Here is a 12,500-nt window from a genome sequence, read left to right on the forward strand (position 1 = left end):
GAACGAAGAAGAAGAAGAAGAAAAAGATAAGGAAGAACTCCAACATGTACATGCATTTAACGTCATCATTACTCATCAACCTATGCCCATTATGTCTAGGTATTGGTAGATACATTTTGATAAGAATGACTCAACTACACGATTTGATCTGGGTAGAAGCGTGATGTTGTGCGCTTTTAGTCACTAGCTGTACTGAGTACGTGTTTGCAAGGTACAGTCGAATCTTCCCTTTCAACCACCTCTCGAGAGCGACCACCTGCCCACAGCGACCACCATAAAAGACCCGAGACGAGTTTTCTTTCTATATAAATTACTACTCCACCATTCCATGGCGACCAACTCTTTATAACGACCACTGTTGGTTGGTCTCGGCGGTGGTCGTAATAGACATCAAGTTCGGTTGTGGTAGAATATCATGGTTTTGCAAAAGGTGTTCAATGCAAGCGGGAGCACATCCGAATATGATAATAATAATAATAATAATAATAATAATAATAATAATAATAATAATAATAATAATAATAATAATAATAATAATAATAATAATAACGGGCATTTATAAAGCGCCTTATCAGAAGTTCAAAGCGCGTGACAACAATACATGTATACAAAAATCATACAATCACTGTCAGATTCAAACAACACATCATGCACATCTCACATCCCCAGACTCTATACTAAGGAACTATCCGTAGTGTTATGACCAGACTTCAGCTTCAGACAGACAGATGTTCTTGCATCCACTCCATGCATGCAGCAACAACCCAATGAATTGACTTAAGAGTGATGACAGCTTCGACGGGATTTTAATCCAGTAGCTATAAAGCAAGATTGGCAAAATAAGGGCACAAAGGCGGCAGTAGGCATGGCTTTTAAAATCCCTATCCCCCCTAAGCTGAAGAAGCCTAATCCGTAATAGGACCGGAGGTAGTTTCGTATTCTACGAACTGTTTGATTCTTTTACCCCCTACGCACCCTCTTTTTCACGAAGACTTCCGGCTCTTTGGCAGCGGGCCCCGCGTGCATACGGCCGCTGAAGGAAATGTTAGCCCTTTCAGATTCTAGTCGTATGCCAGCATGCGATCTGATCCTAGTTACCATTCGTAGATGGAGAAAAGGTCAACAACTAGGGGACCCAGTATCCGTTCATACCTCCGCATACATCGGCGTTCGGGCATTCCAGAATCCTGGGTATTTGGTGCGCTTTGCGCAACCACACCTTTGTATTTAGGTGTCTACATTGAATTTCTTGGCTAAAGCCTATGTTACATTTTATGTAAGCCACAGTTACTTGTATTAGCCATGTCTACTTATGCCATCAAACTGGCTATTCCATATTTTCTCAAAAGTTTGGTAAGAGCCAGTTTCCGCCACCCCTGTGCCCTAATGTAACTCTAGTACGCTGTCTACAACTTTTACTTTATCTCAAAACAACAATGTCAGGTTTATACAATTTTGGAACATTTCGCTTCGAAATTCTAAAATCAATGAATTTTGCAAATGTGTCGACAGCTTACTAAAGGTTAAGGAACAATGCATATGTTATTATGTAAAAGAAGCTCTTAACGTTCAGAGTAGATGATTGTAGTTGGACCCCTTCCCCATCGTTGGAATTATGTCCAGGTCTGCCTCGGCGAGATCCGCGCTACCTTGTTCCTGATTTATGATGCTTGCGCGCAGCTCCATAATTTGTCAAAGTAAGACCATTAGTTCTTGGGATCACGACAGAGTATATCAAGACAGTTGAAATGTACCACATTCTCGAGGTTGTGACCAGATCACGAACAGCCAGGTGGCACTGCCAATCGCTCCAAAATGTAGCACAATGTCTGTAAAATGTGTATTTTGCTGTCTCATAGTAGTGGAAACACGTTACAGCTGTGCAGGCCTGGACTGACAACGAGTGGGGGATGCAGAGGTGCTTCCTGATAGTGTGAAGGTGCGTCTTTATCCAGACCATACAGCTTGACCCATGAACGAGAATACCTGAAACTAAGAGTTGATTATTAGAAAACCTCTCTAACAAGAGATTCCAGGCGCATACTGGTTTGTGTCTGCCTGTTTTAATCAGTTCTTTTAACAAATGGGGTTAATATTGATGACGGTCTTATTTGTCCCAACCGGGACCCATATACGTTTGTTTGGTTGTGTGTGGGCGCAAGCATTCTCTTAATTGCATTTTAGATGTTTATACTTGGTCTGATTTGCGATTTGTTGTTGTCATAATTATGTTGTCTGGTTGCTAAAGGGCAGATGAACTATACTTTTCCATCCATTGCTTGTTTGTGGACAATACATTGTCTTATGTCTGACGAACGACCAAAGACAAACACCTCCCTTTTTATGGTTGTATCGGGACTGCAACGCTGGCTGTTCTGTTCCTGGGTAGGTTGGATGAAAACTCCATCAAATGGACTGGTTGCCTTTTTGCGATACGGCCTGAAACTGATATCTGGTCAGACATGAGCCATCAACATGAATGACGAGTAAATTGTGAATGTTGCTGGGAGATAGACTTCCCCACACACGCACACACAAAGAAAATGTGCTGAGATTAATCTATTTTTGGGTCCCCCTCATAAAGGGGGGGGGGGGGGGAGGGCACGGCCTGAAGTGCATCTGTGTCGAGGTGTCCTTGGACTTAAACCTGCTTGCATCTGTGGAGATATTAAACTGACATATACCGGGGGGGACATGGTCTGCAGTGCGTCTGTGTCGAGGTGTCCTTGGACTTCAAACTGCTTGTATCTGTGAAGATAATATTGAATGTTAAACTGACATATACCGCTGTTCTCCCGGCATCTTTGGCGGACACTGCAACGTTGCTAAATATGGTGGTGGGATGCCTGCCTTCGGGATGGAATAATACAAATTGAATACAAGCATAAACTCCTTCCCCCAACTGGAGTTGATATTAGAACCTTGTTTGTCGGGTAAATAATGAGTGCCACCCTGGCAGCCACGGGAATCAGGAACTGGCAACCAGCTTAGCCGCTTCGTGCGATGTTCCAAACATAATAACAAATATCGCGGATATTTTGCGAGGGCTGCAAATTAAAAGCCATTTAATCGAACTGGGTCATTTAATAAACATATTAAATAAGAAAATAGAAAATAAGTTAAAACTAAATGATAAGACAGAGGCACTTCTGTGCATGAAAAGTCCACTAAGTTCCCAAATTCTCAACCTTCGTCTGTCCAAGTAGGCAATACCGACATCTCTTTCTCTTCTTCAGCTAGAAACCTCGGCTTCACCATCTCCTCAGACATGACACTCAACAAGCACATCTCCAACATCTGTAGGTCCGCATACTTTGAACTCCGCAAGATCGCAACCATCCGCCATACTCTGTCCGTTCAAACTACAAACACTCTAGTCTGCTCTCTTGTTCTTTCTAAACTTGACTACTGTAACTCTCTTCTCTCTGGCTGTCCACTCTACCTCCTGCACAAACTACAGAAAGTTCAAAATTCTGCAGCACGCCTGATCCTCAAAGCACGAAAAAAAAAGATCATGTCACACCATTTCGCCGCACACTCCACTGGTTACCCATCCAAGCCCGCATTGAATACAAACTGTCCACTCTCTGCTTTCACTTCTTCTCTGCCTCGTCTCCTGCATATTTCTCTGAACTTCTCACTGTATACACTCCTGCTAGACAACTCCGCTCCTCTTCTGATGGCCGCACCCTAGTCATCCCACACACAAAATCAAAAGCATATGGACAACGCACTTTTGCATTTTGCGCATCTACTCAATGGAACTCTCTCCCCTCTCACATTCGCCACTCTCAGTCAGTACAGTCATTCAAGCGAGCACTCAAAACTCACCTCTTCCAGAAACACAACTCCTAAAGTCGCAACATTTTGCCATCCTGTTCTGTAACGGTTCCATCTCTATTCAGCTTGTTATTTTTGTCTTTTGTTTTAAATTATTATAAATATAATTTTTCACTGCAGTAGTCCTTTAACTTTAACCCTTAGCTGTAGGCTAGATATGCACAAGTCATGTCGGTGCCACATAATGCTGACACACATGTTCCTGTGCATAGTTTATGGATAACATGTAGTTGGGAAGTTAAGAGTAGAAATAATTAGTATTTAGTGTAGGAGGAGGGTTGGGGGTGGGCAGGGGGTTGGTATGATTTACTTTGAGCAGGTCGGTTTCAGTTTTAATAAACTGTGTAACTTATATTTGAGTCTTTCGTGTTTTAGACATTGGTGCATTTAATAGTTTTAATGAGTTGCCTTTTGTTTTATCATTCTGGTGTTTATCTAGATGAGCTGTGTATCTTATAAGAAGTTCTTAAAAGTTCGAAGTTATTTTTTTTTTTTTTTTTTTTTTTTTTTTATAATGGTCTTAACAGTTAAACATGCATTACGTTATCATTAAGATTCATGCTTTGTTAGCACTAAACAGTTGTTTTAATCAGTCTGGTTTTCTCTTGTTTTCATCTTATGAACATTCTAAATGTTAGACTAACTTATTGTCTTGTAGAGAATAACAACTGTGTGAATGGTGCTACACTGAATGAAAGAGTGTGACACGAAGTTCTTGTACATCATTGTAAAGAGTGTGAATGACGTTTTAGTTTAGATGTCAAGCGCTTAGAGCAAGCCTTTTTAACGAAAGTTTTTGATTTAGGGCTATATAAATGTTCTTATTATTATTATTATTATTATTATTATATTGAGGCAGACTGGGCCTTTAAAAGCTACCCGCAAACCGGTTTTCTTTCTGTCGCTTGATTACCTCTGTTTGTGACGTCGAGTGCCTGTCGTGTACGTCACAGAACGTACTGTCAACGTTTTTATAACGAGGGCTAGATCTGGCGCGAAATGAAATGTCAAAATTGCGCCCTAAGTTGCACCCTAAATCACCTCTCACCGCCTGTTAATATATTCACTGAAAATACCTTCACTGTGCAAAGTTCTGGTGTTGCGGAAAAACGAGGTTTAATCACCTTATCCCTTCATCTATCTATACATATAATAAAAGAGAGTGTCTGTCTGTGTGTCTGTGTGTCTGTGTGTCTGTGGTCGCCATACCTCAGAGATGGCAAGAGGCAGGAACAAGATATTTTGCATGCACACTCCCTAGGTGCCGCAGATGTGCACCTGGGTTTTAGTTTCTCCAGACATTGTTTCCTTCCTCGGATAATGACCCTCCCCATCTATCAATACAGTCTACATAGTACAAGGGAGGTAAGTCATGCTTTGTCACCCACGGAAGGGAGGTAACTCTCATCAAACCAGTATACCGTGTAATTCTCAAGGGTTACCCCCCGCCCGCTATCATCCCGCCCCCCCCCCCCCCCCCACACACACACACACACTAACCCTGCCCCCTGCTGTGCAAGGCCAGTTCAGTGCCTGGTGTTCACATGTAGCAAGCACATCATGCCAGTGATATTACAGACTCTCTATCGCTCCTATGAGGAGAAGAAATGAAGAAGAAAAAGTTAACCGGACAGTTCAGGAAATTTCTAGAAGCAAAGGGAGGTAACTCTTACTTTGTATACATTGAAGGGAGGTATCTTCTCTTCTAATGCAGGCACGCCTGATCAGTCTTTACAGAATATATAGAGTCGATGTTAGACCTGGTTTTCAAGTATCTAGAATTTTCCTAAGAAAAGGAGATAACTCAAGTCAAAAAGTTATTTTTCAGCAAAAAGAGTGTGTTGATGGTGATGCTTTCACACTGTCAGTCCCAGCCTTTTAATCCAAATGTATGAGCTCACACTTTCATCTATCGCTTATTCTCATTGGAATAAGATTCTAGAAGTTTCTGAGAGAGAGGGAAGATCAGAAACACCCGGGCGAAGCCGGGCCTGACTGCTAGTACATATAATAAAAGAGAGTGTCTGTCTGTGTGTCTGTGTGTCTGTGTGTCTGTGGTCGCCATACCTCAGAGATGGCAAGAGGCAGGAACAAGATATTTTGCATGCACACTCCCTAGGTGCCGCAGATGTGCACCTGGGTTTTAGTTTCTCCAGACATTGTTTCCTTCCTCGGATAATGACCCTCCCCATCTATCAATACAGTCTACATAGTACAAGGGAGGTAAGTCATGCTTTGTCACCCACGGAAGGGAGGTAACTCTCATCAAACCAGTATACCGTGTAATTCTCAAGGGTTACCCCCCGCCCGCTACCCGCCCCCACCCCCCCCCCCCCCCCCACACACACACACACACTAACCCTGCCCCCTGCTGTGCAAGGCCAGTTCAGTGCCTGGTGATCACATGTAGCAAGCACATAATGCCAGTGATATTACAGACTCTCTATCGCTCCTATGAGGAGAAGAAATGAAGAAGAAAAAGTTAACCGGACAGTTCAGGAAATTTCTAGAAGCAAAGGGAGGTAACTCTTACTTTGTATACATTGAAGGGAGGTATCTTCTCTTCTAATGCAGGCACGCCTGATCAGTCTTTACAGAATATATAGAGTCGATGTTAGACCTGGTTTTCAAGTATCTAGAATTTTCCTAAGAAAAGGAGATAACTCAAGTCAAAAAGTTATTTTTCAGCAAAAAGAGTGTGTTGATGGTGATGCTTTCACACTGTCAGTCCCAGCCTTTTAATCCAAATGTATGAGCTCACACTTTCATCTATCGCTTATTCTCATTGGAATAAGATTCTAGAAGTTTCTGAGAGAGAGGGAAGATCAGAAACACCCGGGCGAAGCCGGGCCTGACTGCTAATAAAAGAGAGTGTCTGTCTGTGTGTCTGTCTGTCTGTCTGTCTGTGGTCGCCATACCTCTGAGATGGCAAGAGGCAGGAACAAGATAGTGTGCACGTACACTCCCTAGGTGCCGCAGATGTGCACCTGGGTTTTAGTTTCTTGATTCACTGTTTCCTTTCTCAGATTATGGACCTCCCATTTATTGAATACAGCCTATATGGTGCAAAACCAGTTCAGTGCCTACTGTTCACCTGTAGCAAGCACATCATGCCAGTGATATTAGAGACTCGCTGTTGCTCCTATGAGGGGAAGAAATGAAGAATGAAACATTAACTGGACAGTTCCGGAAATTTCTAGAAGGTAAGGGGGATAACTGTTCACCTGTAGCAAGCACATCATGCCAGTGATATTAGAGACTTGCTATTGCTCCTATGAGGGGAAGAAATGAAGAATGAAAAATTAACTGGACAGTTCCGGAAATTTCTAGAAGGTAAGAGAGATAACTATTTTTTGTCTGTGGTCGCCATATCTCTGAGATGGCAAGAGGCAGGAACAAGATAGTGTGCATGTACACTCCCTAGGTGCCGCAGATGTGCACCTGGGTTTTAGTTTCTCCAGACATTGTTTCCTTTCTCAGATTATGGACCTCCCATTTATTGAATACAGCCTATATGGTGCAAGACCAGTTCAGTGCCTACTGTTCACCTGTAGCAAGCACATCATGCCAGTGATATTAGAGACTCGCTGTTGCTCCTATGAGGGGAAGAAATGAAGAATAAAAAATTAACTGGACAGTTCCGGAAATTTCTAGAAGGTAAGGGAGATAACTCTTTTTTGTCTGTGGTCGCCATACCTCTGAGATGGCAAGAGGCAGGAACAAGATAGTGTGCACGTACACTCCCTAGGTGCCGCAGATGTGCACCTGGGTTTTAGTTTCTTGATTCATTGTTTCCTTTCTCAGATTATGGACCTCCCATTTATTGAATACAGCCTATATGGTGCAAGACCAGTTCAGTGCCTACTGTTCACCTGTAGCAAGCACATCATGCCAGTGATATTAGAGACTCGCTATTGCTCCTATGAGGGGAAGAAATAAAGAACGAAAAATTAACTGGACAGTTCCGGAAATTTCTAGAAGGTAAGGGAGATAACTGTTCACCTGTAGCAAGCACATCATGCCAGTGATATTAGAGACTTGCTATTGCTCCTATGAGGGGAAGAAATGAAGAATGAAAAATTAACTGGACAGTTCCGGAAATTTCTAGAAGGTAAGGGAGATAACTCTTTTTTGTCTGTGGTCGCCATACCTCTGAGATGGCAAGAGGCAGGAACAAGATAGTGTGCACGTACACTCCCTAGGTGCCGCAGATGTGCACCTGGGTTTTAGTTTCTTGATTCATTGTTTCCTTTCTCAGATTATGGACCTCCCATTTATTGAATACAGCCTATATGGTGCAAGACCAGTTCAGTGCCTACTGTTCACCTGTAACAAGCACATCATGCCAGTGATATTAGAGACTCGCTATTGCTCCTATGAGGGGAAGAAATGAAGAATGAAAAATTAACTGGACAGTTCCGGAAATTTCTAGAAGGTAAGGGAGATAACTCTTTTTTGGTATCCAAACAAAGGAGGTAAAGCCAATCATAATTAGCGAGCGTCTTAAATTGCTACAGGGCTCCGCTTACTCCCGGGCGAAGCCGGGCTTAACTGCTAGTTGTAAATAATGATCTGCCGCCTCGCGCTGCAGTATGTAGATCTACAATTTGGCCAACTTCTTCCTCTTTTGATCATTTCATATAAGTTAAAAGACATACGCGGTGGCTAAGAATGCCGTAACGGACCTTTCTGATGATAGATTTACATTTAATCCTGGCTTCCTTTCATCTTTTGATCAGTTCGATCTAAGAATGTTGAATCGGGCCTTGTTAGCAGCAGCACACACATGTCTATTGACTGTGAATTGTGCATGATGCCCGATTCTTCAAATTCATTCGAATGATAAAATATTAGCATGGGAATACAAGCAGAACCATCATAATATCACACGATACCACCAATGATACTTCTGATCACGGATTGCTCAGGATATATATATACAGCGATATACATCGATACACAAATAAAACAGTGTTCTAGATGGTCGAACGGGTAGCAAAGACCAGCCCGCGACTTTTGTAATGTTCGAAAAAGTACCGCACATCCTGGCAAACGCGTGACGTAAAATTTTGATGACGTTCCCGTACATCTAGATCTGTTGAATTACTAACATAATGCTGATGAAAAACAACTTTCCGCATACACCAGTTATGAAGTTGATAACCTTGCAACACGCAAGGGACTTTCTTGGCAACGTACCATACCATAAAGAAAATATCATTCGTGACAATTCTGTTTTTCAGTGAAGGTGGCGTACCAGTAGAAGTACGCTGACTGAGAAGCATGCTGTGTGTACTTTCAACTAAATTTTTCATACACCTGAAACTATTGTTAAAATAATAGGCTGACAACACGCTATGAACATAAATACCACCGTACAATACCGTCAAGTGAGTCGATGTTGACTAAAAATATCACACGAAGGCGATATAATTTTCGTCTGCGAAAAACACGTCTTCTCGCGCTGCGTTCAAGACGGAAAAGGAAGTAGGGAGGTTTAACTCCCTTGAATTATCGTAGGTTTGACTTTCTACAGAAAAGCGACCAAATTATCTTTTCCGATTGTTTTACGGAGGTCTCAGCTGAACCAGGTCATAACCAAATTTATGTAAAGACTTAAATTGTTTTGTTGGAACAAGTGAGTTTTCAAATTGGACTTAAAAGATGAAATGGATGGAGAGTGACGTAATTGAAAGGGGAGTGAGTTCCATAACTGAGGTCCATAATACGAAAACGTGCGGAAGCCATGAGCCTTGCGTTTAAAGCGACCTTGACGGAGAAGTCGAGCATCATCAGAAGAACGAAGGGTGGGAGAGGGAGTGTAGAGGGAGACCAGTTCAGAAAGATGGGCAGGTGCCGATTCAAAGATGATATTGTAGCAGAACCTGTAAATCATCATATTCGGATGTGCTCCCGCTTGGTTTAAACCTGTTAACAAAAAAATAATTAAAAAACTGTAAATGTTACAGTCACAAACTGTTTCCCTCAAGTGCCTGTGGTTTTCCTCCCTGTCAACTGGTGTGACTATAAATAAGGACGATTACTAGATCAAGACGACACGGTATCGCGTTCCTGTGTGCGCGTGTAGAATGCACCCTGTGAAGTTATTTGCACAAGGAAGTGTCGGTGTTGATGTTCAAACTCTCGACCCAATCCGTGTGACCTTGACCCTGGTTTACAGCAAACTGCTCGTCGGGTGACTTCGACTGTAAAAAGACGGTTTGCTTCAAAGAAGGACCAAATCAAATGTGAATGAATAGAAGGGCTGTCACGCATGAACTAAAGCGTTTCCTGCCTGCTTGAGGACTATAATGCAACTACAGGGACTACGCCGGAAAACTATAAAACACGTTATTGCGCGTCCCGTGGCTTCGGGCTGTGTAGGCCTATAGTCCTCTGGGGAGTTTGTGCCGTACTGAACCTGCGCTCAGTCTGACACTGATTTCGACGATTTTGCCACGTGGGATTTGGGACTGAAATAATCTGCTGAAATGGTAAGAGTGTTGGTGCATTTTTTGATGAATTGTATTGAATAGTGTCTGTAGTTCTTGTGTATCTTTACTGTCTATGACTTCAGTGACGGGCCGGTGTGTATGTGTGTGTATGAGTGTGTGTGTGTGTGTGCGTGTATGTGTTTGTGTGTGTGTGTGTGTGTGCGTGTGTGTTTGTGTTTGTGTCCCACGGTGTGTGTGTGTGTGTGTGTATGCATGCGTGCGCGTGCACATGCGCGGTGCGCCTCAAAGGGAGAGAGACAGATAAGAAGGGACGGACGTATTAAGGGCGCGACAGAGAGACAAAGTGACACAGTGTATATGTTACAGTTAATCTTTGAAACCAGGGAATACGTGTATTAACTAGGTAATACATGAATTAACTGACGGAAAAAAACAGTTAATTCATGTATTACCTAAAATAGTTTAGTTAGTTATACACGTATTCCCTGGTTTCACAGATTAACTGTAACATATACATGAGCCGTCGATAAACCGATGTATACGTTTGTCTCTCAGTTGTTTATTACCCTGTGTCTATTTTCGCCCCTGGCCTATTTGATTTTGTATTCATTTTTTTTTTCCAGGGGCCCACACTAAGCGGCGGTATTGTGTGCTTGCTGTCAATGCAAGCTGTGACGGCTCAAAGTAATGAATCATCCATATCACTAGCTCTATGATTAGCTACAACGCACGCACTCCCTTCAACATGTGTTTGTTGTCGTTGATGCTGCAGGGGTGACGGCTTCTACTGCAACTATTACTGCTGTTACTACTGTCAACTAGTACTGGAACTACTACTACTACTACTACTACTACTACTACTACTACTACTACTACTACTACTACTACTACTACTACTACTACTACTACTACTACTACTACTTCTCCTGTTCTTACTATTACTTCTTATACTATTACTTCTTATACTATTACTTCTTATACTACTACTACTATTACTACTACTACTACTCAAATTAATCTTGTACTGCCACTGTGAATGCTGTCAACTAGCACATACGAATAAATGGCATGAGTAAAACAGTCGATACTGTCCGACGTTGCACCTATTACTGCTGCATCCACTGGCAACTACTACTACTACTACTACTACTACTACCACCGTAAAATCCCTAGCATAAGCCCACCCCCCCTGTGCACAGATTTAGGGCAAAATTGGGGGGTGGGCGTTTGCTAGGGATAGACCCCTTTGCACAAAGTAAGTTTTGTGCTCAACCGTGTAATTGAGTGAATACAAACCCCGAAAGCATGTAAGTTAGGTCGTGTGAGTAGAAGTGAAGGAAAACAGAAAGAAAAATGACTTTGAGGCAAACGAAGGCCAACCATGAGAGAGAGAGAGAGAGAGAGAGAGAGAGAGAGAGAGAGAGAGAGAGAGAGAGAGAGAGAGAGAGAGAGAGAGAGAGAGAGAGAGAGAGAGAGAGAGAGAGAGAGAGAAGGACTGGCTCTTCTGAAAACTACCCGAGCATAGTCCTTCATATAAATGTATAAAGTAAAAAGAAAATCGCCAGACCTTTGCAAGGACAAACAATAACAACACAATTCCGGGAAAAAGAAACTTGATGAAATGTCGAAATGTCAACACCAATGAAGCCCTTTCTTTCTGTACAGGGAAGAAATTACACGATCGTCTTTGGAAATGAAACGTTAACTGAACTTGGATTTTGTCTTCAAAAGGCCCAATCTTTCTGAGAAAGAAAAACCCACAAACTTATGGAAAAAAGAGAAGAGAAACTCGAAAAAACATGAACGATGAGTGGGAGTGAGGAGAGGGGACAAAGAATAAGAAACAAGTCGCGTAAGGCGAAAATACAATATTTAGTCAAGTAGCTGCCATTTTTCAGCAAGACCGTATACTCGTAGCATCGTCAGTCCACCGCTCATGGCAAAGGCAGTGAAATTGACAAGAAGAGCGGGGTAGTAGTTGCGCTAAGAAGGATAGCACGCTTTTCTGTACCTCTCTTTGTTTTAACTTTCTGAGCGTGTTTTTAATCCAAACATATCATATCTATATGTTTTTGGAATCAGGAACCGACAAGGAATAAGATGAAAGTGTTTTTAAATTGATTTGGACAATTTAATTTTGATAATAATTTTTATATATTTAATTTTCAGAGCTTGTTTTTAATCCAAATATAACATATTTATATG

General features: G+C 42.1%; 1 protein-coding gene across 1 annotated transcript in view; it reads left to right on the forward strand.

Moving 5' to 3' along the window:
* The first annotated feature begins 9,910 nt into the window (after window positions 1–9,910).
* The window catches only part of LOC138973324 (uncharacterized), a 19,762-nt gene continuing 17,172 nt past the window's right edge, over window positions 9,911–12,500 (forward strand). Inside the window, exons 1-2 of the mRNA XM_070346049.1 lie at window positions 9,911–10,334; window positions 10,919–10,979. Of these exons, the coding sequence (XP_070202150.1) occupies window positions 10,332–10,334; window positions 10,919–10,979 (64 nt within the window). The 5' untranslated portion in view covers window positions 9,911–10,331. The remainder of the gene's footprint in view (window positions 10,335–10,918; window positions 10,980–12,500) is intronic.

The sequence above is a fragment of the Littorina saxatilis genome, linkage group LG8 (genome assembly GCF_037325665.1).
Source record: "Littorina saxatilis isolate snail1 linkage group LG8, US_GU_Lsax_2.0, whole genome shotgun sequence".
Taxonomy (NCBI): Eukaryota; Metazoa; Mollusca; class Gastropoda; order Littorinimorpha; family Littorinidae; genus Littorina; species Littorina saxatilis.